General features: G+C 40.9%; 1 protein-coding gene across 1 annotated transcript in view; it reads left to right on the forward strand.

The window, feature by feature from the left end:
* KIF5C (kinesin family member 5C) overlaps positions 1-19,284 on the forward strand; it is a 70,772-nt gene continuing 51,488 nt past the window's right edge. Inside the window, 1 exon segment of the mRNA XM_058027665.1 lies at positions 1-177. Within this exon segment, the coding sequence (XP_057883648.1) occupies positions 52-177 (126 nt within the window). The 5' untranslated portion in view covers positions 1-51.

Consider the following 19,284-nt stretch of genomic DNA (forward strand, 5'->3'; position numbering starts at 1 on the left):
GCCGCCGCTGCCGCACCTGCCCCGCTCGGCAGCGCCGGGCCCGCCGCCGCCATGGCGGACCCCGCCGAGTGCAGCATCAAGGTGATGTGCCGCTTCCGGCCCCTCAACGAGGCCGAGATCCTGCGCGGCGACAAATTCATCCCCAAATTCAAGGGCGACGAGACCGTGGTCATCGGGGTGAGTCTGCCGCAGCCCGCTGCGGGCGGGGCGAGCATCCCTGGGTGCGGGGCGAGCATCCCTGGGTGCGGGGCGAGCATCCCTGCTCTGGGGACGAGGATTCCTCCTCTCAGGGCGAGCATCCCTCTTGTCGGGGCGAGCATCCCTCCTCTCGGGGCGAACATCCCTTCTCTCGAAGCGAGCATCCCTCTTGTCGGGGCGAGCATTCCCCCCGCTGCCCCCCGATGCCCCCCGTCCCCTCCATTGTTCCCGCAGCCCTGGGGCGGGATGGGGGCGGCGGCGCTGCCCGCGCCCCCCCGGCCGGGCTGGTCCCGCCGCACCGGGCGAGCGGCGCGGGGGTGCCCGGGGGTGCGGGGGGTCCCGGGGGAGCCGGGGGGCGCGGGGGAGCCGCGGGCTCGGCGCTGATGTCATGCCGGGGACTGGGCATGCTCGGCTGGGGCGGCCGCCCGCGCTCCGCCGCGCCCCTGCGGCAGCGCCGGCACCGGAGCCAGCCCGGGAGCCCCGCGCCGCATCCCGGGGCCGGTACCGCATCCCGGGATCGCCGTGCCCAGCCGCGATCCCCGGCACCGGCACGGCGCTGAGCAGCGCTGCGGGATGCCGCCCGAGTTTGGGGGTTTGATGTCCGCGTTTAAAGGGGTGAAATTGAACCCAAATCGCCTCCCCCCGGGCCGGCCCTGCGCGCCCCCCGCGCTCTGCTGGGCTCGGCTGCTCCGGGGTTTAACGGGAACAAAGGGTCGGGATGCGGCTCCTTCCCAGCCCCGCAGCTTCCCCTCTCCCTTCCCCCTTTTCCTTTTCCCTCTCCTTGTCCTTTTCCCTCTCCCTCTCCCGCTACCTCTCCTTTTCCCTTTCCCTCTCCTTCTCCTTTCCCTCTGCCTTTCCTTTCCCCTTTCCCCTTTCCCTTTCCCTCTCCCTCTCCCTTTCCTTTTCCCTCTCCCTTTCCTTTTCCCTCTCCCTTTCCTTTTCCCTCTCCCTTTCCTTTTCCCTCTCCCTTTCCTTTTCCCTCTCCCTTCCCTTTTCCCTCTCCCTTTCCTTTTCCCTCTCCCTTTCCTTTTCCCTCTCCCTTCCCTTTTCCCTCTCCCTTTCCTTTTCCCTTTCCCTCTCCCTCTCCTTTTCCCCTTTCCCTCTCCTTTTCCCTCTCCCTTTCCTTTTCCCTTTCCCTCTTCCTCTTCTTTTCCCTCTCCCTTTCCTTTTCCCTTTCCCTCTCCCTGTCCTTTTCCCTTTCCCTTTTCCCTCTCCCAGAGCAGGTCCCCCAGAGGTCAGCGCTCAGAAACCCCCAGTGTCTCTTTGAAAATCATTAGCAGATTTTTGGTTTAGTGTCCAACCAGCCTGGTCTGTGGTGCTTTATTTAATATAAATATATGATATTATGTATAAATATTTCATATACTGGTCATCTGTGACATCTATTTCATATACTGCTCATCAATAACATGTTCCGTGCCGTGTGGTGATGAAGAGACCCTAAAATGAATTGTCAGCACAACTTGTTAAAATCCTTCTAATTTGTAAAATCTTTCCAATTTGTTAAAATCATTACCAAAACCTTGAGGTCATCAGAAACTTTGCTGGTGAAAGTTGCAGAACGGCCTCGAGGGAAAAAAAAAAAAAAAAGGTGAATTATGAGCATGAACAGCTTGTGGTTGTTATTTTTTTTAAATATGAGATGCCCTCTGTCCTGTCCAAATTAATTGTGTTTCTGTGAAGGTTAAAGCTGTGGCACCCCCAGCAGCCTGTTAACAATAGAATAATCAAATTGGTGATCAATCCTGGGCAGCAGCAGCAGCACGGGGCTGCCTTTGGCCAGCAGATATTGGGAGGGAAAATGTGTCTGTGCCATTGTGGTGCTTGAGAAACAAATGTCAGCAAGTTCCCCTCCCCCTAAATAAATAAACCCTCAGACATATTAAAAGCAGATTAAAATGCGGCTCCTGTAAATCCTTTACAGGGCTGTGTGCTGAAGAGAATTGGAGTTTGGAATTCTCTTTTCTCACTCATAATGTGTCTTTGTCTATAAAGTGTCTGCTGGCTGGGAAAACAGTGACTGTGATGCTTTGGAAAAGGGTTTTGTGGCTTGCAAGAAGGAGATAATTCCTTTGGTGAGGGTGAAAAAAGGAATAAAATAACAACAACTGGTAATTTCCTACCATGGAAGTTAAAAAACATGGAAGAGAGACAAGGAAAGTGCATGTATTTATTGATGTAGATGTGTATTTCACATGGATATTCAGGTTGAGGGGGTGATTTGCTATCTTGAACAAATCTAGTCAGCAGCTTGGAGTTTGCCTTTCCCTTCCTAAGGCAAAAACTGTAATTATTTGGGATTTTAATCAGCCTCAGCTAATGCAGTGTGTGCTCAAAGCCAGGCTGTGTTTGCGAGGAGGAGCCATCAGCTGTGCTCTGCTGGGCTGGAGGTGAGCACAGAAACCTCCCCTGATTCTTTGTCCTCTTTATTTGCAGCCCTGGGCTCTGCTGTAACTCGATCCCAGTGGGTCCCACTGCAGCAGGACTGGGAAGTGCTGCTGGGTTTTTTATTATTATTATTATTATTATTATTATTTTTATTATTTCCTTGGTTTGGAGCGGCTGCTTTGCTCCAGCAAATAATGCCTGGCAGGGGCAAGGAATCCTGATCTGTGGAAAGGCAGAGCAGAGCAGAATTCCTTCCAGGAAAAGCAAAATTTCAGTCTTCAAAAGCTTCAAAAATTAACCAGGACCAACCACTTTTTTTCTTTTTTTTTTAAATTTTTCTTGTTTTACTATAGCATTTGCAAACACTGCAATGCAGCTTTCATTTTTGATCCGTGGATTGCAAAGAGAAGGGTTCTGTTAAAATTTTAAAAACCAAACAAAACGACCAACTTCCCCTCAGAGGAATTATGTCATCGTGTAAGAAAAAAAATAAAATGTAACTGATTTAGGGGAAACATCTATTTTTTTTTTCCCCCTGACTAGTAAGTCTGAACACATTTATTCCTTCCCAGTAAACACAGGGAAGAGCCTTTCTCCCTGAATTTCCCACTGTCATCTCCTGTTACACTTCCCTGGGGCCTTGGGCAAAAATAAAATTACAGATGATGACTTGGTGATTGTGGGGAGGAGCAGCAGGGAGGGAGAGTTGAACCACTTGGGCTGAGTTTGCTTGGGCAGGGCTGCCCCAGGGAGAGCCCCGAGTCCTTCCCAGCTGGAGAAATCCTGACATTGGGATTTGGCCCCTGGTTTTGGGGTTTGGGTTGGTTTGGTTTGGGTTGATTTGGTTTGGGATTTGACCCTGAGTTTTGGGGTTTGGGTTGGTTTGGGTTGATTTGGTTTGGGATGTGACCCCGAGTTTTGGGTTTGTGTTGATTTGGTTTGGGATTTGACCCCAAGTTTTGGGGTTTGGGTTGGTTTGGTTTGGGTTGATTGGGTTAGGGATGTGACCCCAAGTTTTGGGTTTGGGTTGATTTGGTTTGGGATTTGACCCCGAGTTTTGGGGTTTGGGTTGATTTGGTTTGGGATTTGACCCTGAGTTTTGGGGTTTGGGTTGATTTGGTTTGGGTTGATTTGATTTGGGATTTAACCCCAAGTTTTGGGTTTGGGTTGGTTTGGTTTGGGTTGATTTGGTTTGGGATTTCACCCCGAGTTTCGGGGTTTGGGTTGATTTCATTTGATTTGGGTTGATTTGGTTGGGATTTGGCCCCGAGTTTTGGGGTTTGGGTTGATTTGTTTTGGGTTGATTTGGTTTGGGATTTGACCCCAAGTTTTGGGGTTTGGGTTGATTTGGTTTGGGGTGATTGGGTTAGAGATTTGACCCCAAGTTTTGGGTTTGGGTTGGTTTGGTTTGGGATTTGACCCCAAGTTTTGGGGCTTGGGTTGATTTGGTTTGGGTTGATTTGGTTTGGGATTTCACCCCGAGTTTTGGGGTTTGGGTTGATTTGATTTGGGTTGATTGGGTTAGGGATTTGACCCCAAGTTTTGGGGTTTGAGTTTATTTTGTTTGGGTTGATTTGGTTTGGGATTTCACCCTGAGTTTTGGGGTTTGGGTTGATTTGATTTGGGTTGATTGAGTTAGGGATTTGACCCCAAGTTTTGGGGTTGATTTGGTTTGGGATTTACCAACCCAAACCAAGTTTTGGGGTTTGGGCTGATTTGGTTTGGGTTTGTTTGGTTTGGGTTGATTTGGTGTCTCCTGTCCATCTCCGTATAAATCATGGAGGGTGAAAACCTTTTCCCTTCAATTCCCCTCTGCTCCAAGCAGACAAAACCTCTGTATTTCCATCCTGCCAGCACCTTTAAAGCCCAAAACCCCTTTGGGGTGAGCGTGCCCCGAGAGCCGGGCAGGAAAAGGGGATAAAGGGGATAAACCCAGGGCTTCCCTGCGCGCTCAGCTCCCTGTGCTCCTCTGCAGCCTCAAGGTGACTCTGATGGATTCTCTTGGCTGACAGACCTGAAAATGTGCTGCTCTGCTGGCTGGCAGAGCCCAGCAGCTCTGGCTGTGCCCTGCTCCTCCTCAGGTGCGTTAATCCCTCTGCACCTGGCAGGGAGGGGTGCAGAGACCTCAGCACCTCCAGGATAATCCCTGCCTCAGCTTGGGGCTGGGGTTTGTCCTTCCGGCCAGATCTGGTGTCAAATAAATAAGAATTTAGTTGTGCAGGGGGTGGTGATTTCATGTTTTCAGCTCGTTTTTCTCTATTGTAAAATAAATAAGAATTTAGTTGTGGAGAGAGTGGTATTTTCATGTTTTCAGCTCTTTTTTTTTTTCCATGTAAAATAATAATTTAGTTGTGGAGGGGCTGATGTTTTCATGTTTTCACCTCCTTTTTCTCTGATGTAAAATAAATAAGAATTTAGTTGTGGATGGGGTGATGTTTTTGGTGTTTTCATGTTTTCAGCTCTTTTTTCTCTGGTGTAAAACAAATGATTTAGTTCTGGAGGGGGTGCTGTTTTTATGTTTTCAACTCCTTTTCCTCTAGTGTAAAATAAATAAGAATTTAGTTGTGGAGGGGGTGGTGTTTTTGGTGTTTTCATGTTTTCAGCTCCTTTTTCTCTGATGTAAAACAAATAATTTAGTTGTGGAGGGGGGTGGTGTTTTTATGTTTTATCCTCCTTTTTCTCTATTGTAAAATAAATAAGAATTTAGTTGTGGAGGGGGTGGTGTTTTTGGTGTTTTCATGTTTTCAGCTCCTTTTTCTCTGATGTAAAACAAATAATTTAGTTGTGGAGGGGGGTGGTGTTTTTATGTTTTCTCCTCCTTTTTCTCTATTGTAAAATAAATAAGAATGTAGTTGTGATGGGGGTGATGTTTTCATGTTTTCACCTCCTTTTTCTCTGTTGTAAAATAAATAACAATTTACTTGTGGAGGGGGGGGTGTTTTCGGGGTTTTCATGTTTTCAGCTTCAGGAGGGGATGACGTTTTCACGTTTTCAGCTCCTTTTCCTCTGATGTAAAACAAATCAGAATGTAGTTGTGATGGGGGTGACATTTTCATGTTTCCAGCTCCTTTTTCCCCCTGGCTGTGCAGCATCCCAGGGCCCAGGGCTGCTCCAGGGGGCTTTTCCATGCCAACCCCTCCTGGTGGGAAGCAGAGCACCCCCAAAGCAGCTCGGGGGTGTTGTTGTTCCCAGGGAGGGATCAAAGGCTGCCCATTGTCCCTGGGATGGGTTTGTAAAGCCGGGCTTAGCGGGAACGCTGAGCTCAGCAGGGCCCGGCTCAGGCTGAGCCTCCCCTGCCCTCTGTGCCCATCCCAGCCCTGGGAAATCCAGGAGAGCTCCGGGATCGGGGTCAGGATCCCCCTGGGCTGGGCTTTCTCCCAGGGGGGGAATTGTATGATATTGCCCATAAATAAATAAATAAATCAGTGATGCGGCCCAGAGCACACAGAGCATCAGCTGGGCCCGGCTCAGGCTGAGCCTCCCCTGCCCTCTGTGCCCATCCCAACCCTGGGAAATCCAGGAGAGCTCTGGGATCGGGGTCAGGATCCTCCTGGGCTGGGCTTTCTCCCAGGGGGGGGAATTGTATGGTGTCAGGCATGAAATATTGCCCATAAATAAATAAATAAATAAACCAACCAGTGGTGCAGCCCAGAGCACACAGAGCATCGGCCGGGCCTGCTCAGGGCCAGGGCAGGGGGGATTCCTGAGCTGGGATCAGCCCCGGGGGCCCTTCCAGCTGGGAATAACCTGGGACAGAAAGGGAAACAAAAATTGGTGGTTGATTTCTGTCTGAGCAGGGACGTGGATTTGTTTTATTTATTTATATATGTATTTTTTAATGCTTCCTGCTGTAGGTATTTTTTGGAATGTCTTGCGGAGAGGTTCTCGCTTATTTTCATCCCTGAAACATTTGGCTGTGCTTTGTCTTTTATTCCATGTATATTCCTGTCTGAGCAGGGTTGTGGTTTTGTTTTATTTATTTATTTATTTATTTATTTATTTTTAATGCTTTCTGCTTTAAGTACTTTTTGGAATGTCTTGTGGAGAGGTTCTCGCTTATTTTCATCCCTGAAACATTTGGCTGTGCTTTGTCTTTTATTCCATGTATATTCCTGTCTGAGCAGGGTTATGGTTTTGTTTTATTTATTTATTTATTTATTTATTTATTTTTAATGCTTTCTGCTCTAAGTACTTTTTGGAATGTCTTGCGGAGAGGTTCTCGCTTATTTTCATCCCTGAAACATTTGGCTGTGCTTTGTCTTTTATTCCATGTATATTCCTGTCTGAGCAGGGTTATGGTTTTGTTTTATTTATTTATATATATATATTTTTAAGGCTTTCTGCTGCAAATGCTTTCTGCTTGTGGAGAGGTTCTCGCTTATTTTCATCCCTGAAACATTTGGCTGTGCTTTGTCTTTTATTCCATGTATATTCCTGTCTGAGCAGGGTTGTGGTTTTGTTTTCTTTCTTTATTTATTTATTTATTTTTAATGCTTTCTGCTCTAAGTACTTTTTGGAATGTCTTGTGGAGAGGTTCTCCCTTATTTTCATCCCTAAAACATTTGGCTGTGCTTTGTCTTTTATTCCGTGTATATTCCTGTCTGAGCAGGGTTGGGGTTTTGTTTTATTTTATTTTTAAAATTTTTTTTGATGCTTTCTGATGTAATTTCTTTTTGGAATGTCTTGTGGAGAGGTTCTCGCTTATTTTCATCCCCTGTGCTTTATCTTTTATTCCATGTATGCCAGTGAAGTCAGCAGAGTTCATGCATGTTCTAAAACCCCTCCTGTGCAGAGATCTCTGGGTGCTGTTTGACACTTGTCACTCTGTGGGTAAAAAATTCTTGGGATAATAGATAAATGGCTACTATTATTATTATTATTATTATTATTATTATTATTATTATTATTATTATTATTATTTATTCTCCACGTGGTCTTGCTGCAATGCATTTTTCACAGTTCTAATTCTCCACCTATTTCCTGGTTACAATCCCTTAGAAATGTTTTTCAGCTGTTAGCTTGTGCCACAAAATGCTGCTAATACTTCTAGCACAAACTATTACTACTACTACTACTACTACTACTACTACTATTATTATTATTATTATTATTATTATTATATTGACTTGTGACTCCCAAATCATCATCACCATAATAAATATTTTTTTCATAATATTTATTAGAATTTATTGTTATTTATTATTATTATTACATCACCATCATCATTATGACTGTGATTTATTGTTATAGTTTTTATTATTATATATAATTATTATTTATCATTGTTATTTATTAATATTACTTATTAATATTCTTATTATATCCCACTTGGTCTTGCTGCAAAGCATCTTTCACAGTTCTAATTCTCCAAAATCTCTGGTTTTTTTTCCAATGCCATCTTTATAAACTCGTTTCCAGTTCAATCTCTGTCTCACCCATCTCTATTCCATTCCTCCCTCAGCCAGCACACCTTGTGTCAGACTTTGCACACAAACTTAATTTTATTTTTATTTTTGTGCAAACTTTTTGCCCAGGGCTGTGCGAGCTCTCAGCCAGGTTTTGGGGGTCCTTTACAAACCCATTTCCCACAAGGACGGGGCAGGGTTTGGTTTGAAGGGAAGAAGGATTGGTTTGGTTTGCTGAGAAGGAATTTTGGGATACAAACATCTTTTTTTTTCCTCCAGAATCCTTTGGGAAAGAGCAAACCCAGGACGGTCCCACTGGCTCTGGGTCACTTTTTAAATTCCCTGCAGAAAACCAATCCCATTTCCTGGAGAATGGTGTGGCTGCTCAAGGGGCTGCTCCCAAATTTGATATTTAAAGCAATTCATGAGCTCCACATTTATTTTGTGTGCAAGATCACAATCAGGGGCCTGAGGAGGTAACTGAGGAGGGGTTTGGTTCTGGTTTTGGTTCTTATTTTATTATTATTTTATTAAGAAATATATTAATTTCTAGTGGCAGGGAGACTCCCATGAAGTGCTGAAGCAAATGCGCCATAGTGTCACTGGAAATAAATCTGTGCTGATAAGGATTTCTCCAAATATTCTCCTTTTCCACTGTGCCTGTGTGTAACCCCAGAACCTCAGACAGAGCTCAGCTCCTGGGATTCTGCAGGAACTGACACAATTTTGGGAGCTGTTCCCAAGGCAGGGATACTCCCCAAAACACCAAAATCCTTTTATCTTCACCCATTCTTGCTGGGTTTGAGCCATTTCTGTGGGGTCAGCGTGGTTTGGGGGGTTTGTTTGATTTTCCTTTGGCTCCTCAGCTGTTCTCCTGCTGGAATGGATATTCCTGCTTTTATTCCTGCTTTTATTCCTGCTTTTATTCCTGCCTTTCCAGGCTGGCTGTCAGGGCTGGGCTGGGATCAATGTGAGTTTTATGGATGGAGCTGCTCCTGTGTTTGCTTTTCTGCTCCCTAAAGTAGTGCTGGGAACTCAGGTGTGAAAGTGGCTCCTGTTTATGGATGGAGCTGCAGGAAGGGTGATTTACCTCAAATGAAAAGCACAATTCCTCACCCAGGCAATTCCCCTTTTGTGTTTCCTCAGGGCTTTTTTTATCTCCCCTGTTCCCAATCCCCTCAGGGCATCCTTCTCCAAACCCAGCCTGTCAAAAATATGGATTCTTACTTAAACCTTCAAAACTTAGAATGCAGGTGATGGATCCCAACAAGCTGAATTGTCAAACCACAGGAAAATAAAATTTTAAACCACCCTGTGTTGTCTTTTTTCCCCCTCTGGTACCTCCTCTTTTTTTGGGGGGATCAGGTTTGAACACTGAGCATCATTCCTGGGTAGTCCCAGTGCTTTTCCTTCCCTTGGGATGCCCAAATCGACCCCTGGGGCTTGGATTTGTTTTGCCAAGTGTCTTTTGAGCCTGGTGCAGTGAGATTTGGGCTTTTTGGGGTTGTTTTGTGGTGCTTTGTGTGCTCCCCTGGAGAGGATTCTCCCCAAGGCTCCCTGCCCCAGGGAAGCTCTGTGTGTGCTCAGGGCTTTAAATTGAGAATAAAAGGAGGGGAGTTTTATTCTCTCTGCCAGGAGAATAAAAGCTGTTCAAAAAGAGAAAATCAGGGGTGCAGTGCCATTTGTGAGGCTTTAATATTGACCTGCTTTTCTCTTTTCTGTAGGAGTTTCTGTGGGGAAGCAGGCTTGGGAGTAAAGATGATCTAATTTTGATTTTTCTTGAGGGTTTTAACTCTGCTGCTGACACCCCTGGGTGTCTCAAAATGCCTCCCTTGGGATTTGTTTCCTTCCAAAATTTCTTTTTCCGTGCTGCCTGAGGTGTCTCCAGGTATTCCCAGATATTCCCAAAACCCCACAGGATCCCATTTCCCCCTCAGCTTCCTCGGGGTGCTGAGGCATTCCTGGTTAAATTCTGGCTGCTTTAGCTGGATGCAGGAGTTTATTTGGAATTTGGAGTGAACCTTTTCCTCAGAAGATCCCTCCTGGACAGGGCGGGTTACTTGTGGTTTGTTGTATTTTTATTAACACCTCCAGGGATTTTGTTTTTGTTGGGTTCTTCGAGCTTGACATGTTTCATTTTAAAGTCACCCATACTTACCTCCCAGATATTCTCTTTATTTTCCTTTTTTTTTTTTTTTTTTTTTTTTTTTTTTTTTTTTTTTTTTTTGCTTGATTTGGTGTTGCTACAACCTTTTAAAGGCCAGAAAAGAGATTTGGAGCTGCCCAGGGATGGTTTGACACTCTGGGTTTGTTTGTTTTTCCAGCTCCCCTGTGGGATAATGGTGCTTGTGTGTGAACTGAAAAAACGCCTTAATTCAGTTTTATTGGGCTCTGCAGTGTGGAAACATTGCATGCTTAAATAATCCTGGCAAAACAAAGCAAACAACAGCAAAAAATTACCTCAGAATATCCAAAATGGGATCCCTCACAGCCTTAAAGGTGTGGGATTGCTGATGGATTCCTGGTTTTGTTTGTCCATTTCTATATATTTCTATATATTTCTATATATTTCTATATATTTATGGCCTCATTGGTTTTTGGATTTAAAAAAAATCTTAAAACTTAATTTTTTTTCTGTTTTTATGGGAAATGCTTGTGGTTGTCATCAGATTGCTGTTAAAATATCAATAATTGGTGACAGGAGAGCTCCAGAAAATGTCAATTTTCCACCTGTGAGACAGAGCCATGACACCAGGAATGTGGAATTTTTTTTTTCCCCCATGAGAAATGAGTGCCCAGAGACAAAACCTTAAATATTTCATAGTATTCTTTGCTGAAAGTGATTCATTTTCCCTCTCTGTGCTGAGAGAATTCCCTTTTCACTGCCTGGTTGTGATGATGGTGTAAAAGCTCAGGGAATGGGGTGAACCTTGGATAACTGGGCTGCTTCTGAAGCTGCTGAGAACATTTCTCCTGCACCAGGAGGATTTGATACCAAACCCACATTAAATCACCCCAGGACCTTCAAAAGAAATTCCAGAGATATTTTTCTATATCAGCATTTTCCAGTCAGCAAATTCTGGTTTTGGCAGCTCCCGAGCTGCAAACCTCTGGTTCTGAGGGGTGAAAGTTGAATTTCAAAGCCACACAGGAATTATCCTGGCTGTGGATTATTCCCCAGTTTAGGAGAGGCTGAGCAGCAGAGTTCTCTGAAATGGGGGAACTGGGTTAGGGAGTATTTTTAGCCAGGCTGTTGCAGAAGTTGCCTGTTTCTGCAGCTGTAATCTCTTTTTTTGTTATTTTTTTCTCCTTTTTTCCCTGCCTGCACTGCTGCAATCCCTGCTGGATTGGGAGCAGGGGGATGGATGGGGGAGATGCTGCAGCTCCTCCCAGGGCTGGGGGGCTCTCACCTCCTTCACTGGGGAGGATCTGCCAAAAACCCTCCCAAAAATCACCTGGAATTTGGTTAATGCACCTCCAGTCACATCCATCCCCTGCTTCTCTCTCCCAAGGCCTTTTAGCCCATCACCTCCTTTTATTTTGTATTTCTGTTCTCCCTCTCTCCTTTTCTATTACTTTTCCCCCTCTCCTTTTCTATTACTTTTCCTTTCTCTCCTTCTTTATTACTTTTCCTTTCTCTCGTTCTTTATTACTTTTCCCTCTCTCTCCTTTTCTATTATTTTCCCCTCTCTCTTTTTCTATTACTTTTTTCTTCTCTCATTTTCTATTACTTTTCACCTCTCTCCTTTTCTGTTATTTTTCTCTTGTCTCTTTTTTTATTACTTTTCCCCTCTCCTTTTTTATTACTTTTCCTCTTTCTCCTTTTTTATTACTTTTCCCCTCTCTCCTTTTCTGTTTTTTCCCTTCTTTCCTTTTCTATTACTTTCCCCTTTCTCTCCTTCTTTATTACTTTTCCCCCTCTCTCCTTCTCTATTATTTTCCCCTCTCCTTTTCTATTACTTTTCTCTTCTTTCCTTTTCTATTACTTTTCTCCTCTTTCCTTTTCTATTACTTTTCTTCTCTTTCCTTTTCTTACTTTTCACCTTTCTCCTTTTCCCCTTCTCTCCTTCTATTACTTTTCATCTTCTCCTTTCTTCTCCTTTTCATCTTGCATTTCACCTGATTTTCTCCTCTCAGGACCCCTCCCTATGCTTTTTTTTTTTTTTTTTTTTGTATTTTTCCCCTTTTCTGGGCCACCCACAAATCCCCAGTGTGGAGCTGCTGTCGCTTGGTTTGATTATTTGGTTTGGTTGTTTCTCCCTTCCTGGCATCTCTCACGATTTCACTTCAAAGCAGGAGCAGTTCAGCGCTGCAAACAGATCTGGGAAGCAGAATTAATCTCACTACACAGGAGCACGTGGGGAAACATTCTCCTGGATGAAATAAAATGTTTGTTTGTGTTGGTGAAGGAGGATTTATTCCCTGTGTGGCTGGCTGTGTGTGCAGCCCGGATTTGCTGAGGATTATGGAGTAAATTCAGCCCTAAATTTCAAACAAAGCATGAAAAAACCCTTATTTCTGTGCCCTGTGTGTGCAGCAGGAAGGTGGGAATGCTGGGAGGAGCTGGGGGAAAAATATGATATGATATTATATAATAAATTATTATATAATACATTATGATATACTGTGATATACTATGATATAATATACTATGATGTAATATACTATACTATACTATACTATACTATACTATACTATACTATACTATACTATACTATACTATACTATTATATTACATTATATTATATTATATTAATGTGCTATAAATATAAAAATATATGCTATAAATATATGCTATAAATATATGCTATAAATATATAATATAAATATGGGATATTTGTGTTTTCCTTAAAATTAGCCACTATTTATTTTATTTATAATACATATATTTATATATTGTATACGTATATAGTTAGTAATATATATAATTATATGATAATGTAATATATAATGTTATAAATATATAATATATTGTGATTATAAGTATAAATATGAATATATAATATAATAAATATATACTATAAATATAACATATAAAATGTATAATATATAAATATATAATATAAATATGATATGTTTCTGTTTTCCTTAAAATTAGCCATTATTTATTTTATTTATAATACATATATTTATATATTATATACTTATATAGTTAGTAATATATAAATTATATGATAATGTAATATATATGTTATAAATATATAATATATTGTGATTATAAGTATAAATATGAATATATAATATAATAATAAATATATACTATAAATATAACATATAAAATGTATAATATATAAATATATAATATAAATATGGGATGTTTGTGTTTTCCTTAAAATTAGCCATTGTTTATTTTATTTATAGTACATATATTTATATATTATATACGTATATAGTTAGTAATATATATAATTATATGATAATGTAATATATAATGCTATAAATATATAATATATTGTGATTATAAGTATAAATATGAATATATAATATAATAATAAATATATACTATAAACATAACATATAAAATGTATAATATATAAATATATAATATAAATATGGGATGTTTGTGTTTTCCTTAAAATTAGCCATTGTTTATTTTATTTATAATACATATGTTTATATATTATATACGTATATAGTTAGTAATAGATATAATTATATGATAATGTAATATATATGTTATAAATATATAATATATTGTGATTATAAGTATAAATATGAATATATTATATAGAATATAATATATATTCTATAATAATATAATAATAAATCAGCCTTCTGAGAACGTGCAGTCAGACTCTCATCCCTCACCTGGTCCTGGGCACCTCCCAGACTGAACCCCCCACGGCTGTCCCTGCATTCCTTGGGGTGCTGGGCCAGGTTTAACCGTGGATTTGGGGTGCAGAGCTCAGCTCTGCCATGGAGTTTGGCAGGGTTTATTTAACCTTTGCACACTTTGTGCTTTTAGAGGTGCTGCAGTTGTTCTTGTGCTGCCTGGGGCTTCAGGAATGATCAAATCTGGCTGGGACAGAGCCCAGCCTGCACTCTGCTGCCCTGTCATTGTAGAAATCAAGGGATGGGACAATTTGCGAGCTAAAAATAATTTATTGCTCAGATAAACATCAGTCCCAGGGGCTGTGAGATTGTAGCAGTTGGCCATAGCTCAAGAGTAGTCACAGGTTTCTTCATTACAAGACAATATAGAACTTTGTAAACCAACAGACAGCTGCCACAGGGTTTATTTTGCTTTTCTGACCTATCACTTTTACTTAAATTTGCTGCACTGTGGATAGTTTTGTCCAATGGCTTCTTACTTGCCCAGAATGTTTCTGCTGAAACTTCTAAGCTCTGTTTCTATGTTTCTATGTAATAATGTTTTTAACATTATTAGTTTTTATTTATTTATTATAGTCTCTATTTATTCTATTCATATTTATTTTCTATAATGTATTAATAGTATATGTATAATTTCTATAGTGTATTTATAGTGTATGTATAGTTTCTACAGTATATTTATTTTCTATTGTGGATTTATAGCATATTTATAGTTTCTATAGTATATTTATAGTTTCTATAGTCTATTTCTAGTGTGTGTATATTTTCTGTAGTGTATTTATAGGGAATGTATAGTTTCTATGGTATATTTATAGTTTATATAGTGTATTTCTAGTGTGTGCATAATTTCTATTTGTTTTAATATTATTAGTTTCTATTTATTTATTTTTTATAGTTTCTATTTATTCTATTCATATTTATTTTCTATAATGTATTAATAATATATGTATAATTTCTATAGTGTATTTCTAGTGTATGTATAATTTCTATAGTGTGTTTCTAGTGTATATATAATTTCCATAGGATATTTATTTTCTGCAGTGTATTTCTAGTGTATGTATATTTAATTTAGTGCATTTATTTTTTGTAGTGTATTTATAGTATATATATGATTTCTATAGTGTATTTCTAGGGTATGTATAGTTTCTGTAGTATATTTATTTTCTATAGTATATTTATAGTGTGTGTATAATTTCTATAGTGCATTTCTAGTGTATTTCTAGTTTCTATAGTGTATTTATTTTCTGTAGTGTATTTCTAGTGTATGTATAGTTTCTATATTGTATTTATTTTCTGTAGTGTATTTCTAGTATATGTATAATTTCTGTAGTATATTTATTTTCTATAGTGTATTTATATTGTGTGTATAGTTTCTATAGTGTATTTCTAGTTAAAAGTAGAAACCAAGTAAAAGTTTAGAGTTTTAGAGTTTAAAATATTTATAAAAAATTGAAATAACTACAAAGGTAAACAAAGAAATTAGAATGCAGTACTGGAGCTTTGTGTGTCATAACTTAATTAGCTAAGAAAAATTACACTGTGGCATGAATCCATAAGGTGAAATATGTAAGAATTAAGTCAAAACTATAAATATCACCCCAGAGATCTGGCAGGGACAGATTTAACAAATATAAACATTAACACAGGGCACAGCTGGGCTCCTGGGGGCTTCCCCCAAACCTGCTTTGTGTGGAAATTTATAATCTATTTTATAGAATTTATAAAATAGAAATGTGTAGAATTTATAAAAGGAATTTCCAGATTCTCTCTTCCCGTTGCTGTAAGGGACTAGGTCAGCTGAAATGCTGGAGCCTGGTAAAAACTGGAGAAAATTTGGATTATTTTGAGTCTGGCAGTGACTTGGTTGCACCAGTGCAGGTCAATAATGATGAGAGAGCTGCTGCTTTGAGTATTGCTGTGTCAGAATTATGCAAAAATATTGCTCAAGAGGATTTCTTTTAATAGTTTTATTTTGGGAGATCTTTATGCTTCCTTTCTGGAGGAGCCTTTTTTTTTCCAGGTGAAAGCAATAAAATAATTATTTAATTGAAAATAATTCCCAGGGTTTGATTTCCTGAATTGCAGTTCCACACCCAAATAAAATGATGCTTTCTGAGGAGGAGATTTCCTGCAAGGAGTTAAAACTTCCTTCTGCTGGCAGCAAGAAAAGGGGATCAGTGGCCACGAGCCAAACTCGAGCAGCTCCACAGAAATATGCAGAAGGGAAATCAATAATTGAGCCCCCTCTCTGCACAAATAATGCTGGGTTGGACTCCAGATGCTCTGCAGTGCCTGCTCATACAGGGCTGCTTGCTTTCATTTATTTTCCAAAGGAGCTTTAGGAGTATTACCAAGATTTCGGGATTTTTGGGGGTTTTTTTATGGTGCTTTGGTTTGACTTGGTGGCATATTCAGGTTATTCTGGATAGATTTGCTATTCTTTTCCTTTCCTTATTCTTTCTTTCCTTTTTCATTTCTTGATTCTTTCAGGGATTCTGGATTTCAGGGATTCTGCATTGTCACCCCCTGGGTGATTTGCTGCTATTTCAGTGTTTTTATGGGGTGGGCTGGCACAGAATTGAGATTGGGATGGCGGCAGCATTTCCTGAGTCAGTGCAGCTGAATTAATTTTGCTGGTTGTTTTCTGACCTGCTTTTATTTCCTCCATTTGTTTCCAACCATGTTTTCAAGTCCCAGCAGAGATAAATGGCTTCAGGAGAACGGGATCCTGGTTATTTCTTGGGCTTTACCAGCAGCAACAGCCTTGGAGCTGCAGCATCCCTGTGAGCTCTGAGAAAAAGAATTCCCTCCATGATATTTTCTGAAAAATCCATTCAGCAGGATTTTTCACCTGAGAAGCCTCAGAAAAGAAACGTAAACAATAATTATCTGATTGCTTGGGATGTGGTCTGGGGGTTGTTTACCAACAGGTGCATCTTGGATTGGTTCCATGTGAAATGTTTTTAATTAATTATCAATCACAGCCAGCTGTGTCGGGACTCTGGTCAGTCACAGGTTTTTATTATTCATTCTTTTTTAGCCTTCTGATGTCTCCTTTCTCTTTCTTTAGTATGGTTTTAATATAATATAATATAATATAATATAATATAATATAATATAATATAATATAATATAATATAATATAATATAATATAATATAATATAATATAATATAATATAATATAATATAATATAATATAATACAATATAATATAATATAATATAATATAATATAATATAATATAATATAATAATATATGATATGATATGATATAATATACAGTATGTAATACAAAATATTAACATAATATATACAATATATAGTACATACAATATATAGTGTAAGAACACAGTCTATTATAATATATTAATATGTTATAGTAATATTCACATATAATTATATATTGATATTATATATAATATGAGATGTGTTTGGTTTATTTTGAATTTCTTTAATTGAGGCTGCATCAGCTTCAGGTGGCAGCGCTGCTCTGAGATATTGCCAGGGTAAATTTCGTGTTTGTGGTGAAAATCCTTTTTTGTGCTTGTGAAATCCTCTTTGTTTTATTATTTTTTAACGCCTTTAAACCCAACAGGAGACCGAAGAAGTGGGATAATAATTGTCAATGTGCCTGAGCAGAATTGCTGGTGGCATCCAGAGCAGCATCTCTGTGGCTGCAATTCAGCAGGAATTGTGTGGGTGGCTCAGAGCACTCATCCCAGCCATTATGCAGCACAAGCTAATGGAACAGATTGGCAGGGGGTCTGCTGCAAGGAAGGGAAATGTGATTTATGGGTGGCAGATAATGCACTGCATGTCTGAGAAACTTTGGGAAATAATGCATGGAGGTGCGCCGATCAAATCGTTGGCGTGGCTCAGAAAACAACATTTTCTTTCTGGCTGCTTCTTTGCTTGAATTGCTGCCTGATTTTTGGTGTTTAATGCAGGATGGGTTACATTTGAAACAAAAAAAAAAAAAAAAAGAAAAAAAATAAAGCAGTTGTGTCACTTGTGATGGTGACAATAGGAGGAAAAGGGCTGAAAATCGGGATTTTCATGGTTGCTCGTTCTCTCTTCTGCTTTGGGGCAAACCCCTTGGATCTGCAGGGTGTTGCCTTTGTAGGGTGGATGTGGCTTTTGTTCCCTTTGGGGAAAACCTGTCAGAAGGGAGGAGATGACAAAAATAACCCAAATAACCCTATAAATCCGGGTGGATGTGGCTGCGAGGAGCTGGGGGTGCAGAAGGAAGGCTCAGGGAGATCCCAACATTCCTCCAACATCACAGGCCCAGCCGGGAACTCCTGGACACAAAAATGGGGATTAATGTGGATTTGAAGCACAAAACCCCTCCCCGAAACCCCCAGCTGCTCTCATTGTGTGCAGGCAGTGAAGATGCTCTGTGATCCCTCACATTCCTTTCTTTCCTTCAGATTTTTCCAGCCTTTCTGCTTCCAAAAAAACCTCATAAAAACCTGACCTGTGGAGCGCATTTATGGGCTGCTGTTTTACATTTGCAGCTTTTCAGCCTGGGCAGATAAATCCCATTTGCAGGCAGTGCCTCTCCCAGCTGTGTGGGGCACAATTAGGATAAAATTGCCTTTTTTTTTTGAGGCTCTCTGACATTCCAGGTGTGGGATGCTCTGGTAACAGAGAATAAATGGATGTTTGAGGTTGTGTATCTGTGGGATTTTTGGCCTGGAGCTTGGGATGAGAAAAATGGGTGTAAAGAGGTAAAATTATGAAATTCTGGGAAGTTGTTCTGGAATATGCAGAGCTTTGGCTGGCTGGGAGCATCCCAGTGTGGGAAGCTGTGGAGAGACAGAATTTGGGGTGGGTGCTGGCTGCTCCCCCAGTTTCCTGGCAATGGGGCAGCTCTGGAATCAGCCGTCACCTCTTGTGTCCCCAAACCTGGAATTATCTCCTGAATTGCTTGTAAACCCCCTCCTCATCCTGGAACTCCAAACCTGAGGCTGAAACAGGCTCACACATCACAGGCTCACCCCTCCCTGCCTCCTTTTCCCCAAGCTGGAGGAGCAGGAGCTCCTGGTGGGATCCCTGGAAATGGAATCAAAATGTGACAAAAATGGTGAATTGAGCAGAGCCTCAGCTGGAATGGGGTTCCAGCCACCTCCTCGGCTCTGAAGGGGTTAATTTGTCTTGGTTTTGTGGTTCGTGGTGCCTTGGCAAAGGGGGAACAGCAGGAGCTGTGATGGGAGGTGAGGAGGATGCTGCACATCCATTTGGGATGAAGAATTTGTGACTTAAATGGAAATATTGTGTGGGGGGTGAGGGATTGATCAGCCCTTGAGGTGCCACAAAAATCTGATTTTTAGGGGTGTGTGTGCCTTGTGAGCAGTGACAGCTGTGGCAAGGAAGGATCAAGGTTTTCTCGTGTATCTGTGTGGGAATGTCACTTGGGAATCAGGGAGCTCAGGGTTTGGGGTGACACCAGTCCCCTAA

The sequence above is a fragment of the Melospiza georgiana genome, chromosome 7 (assembly GCF_028018845.1).
Source record: "Melospiza georgiana isolate bMelGeo1 chromosome 7, bMelGeo1.pri, whole genome shotgun sequence".
Lineage (NCBI taxonomy): Eukaryota > Metazoa > Chordata > Aves > Passeriformes > Passerellidae > Melospiza > Melospiza georgiana.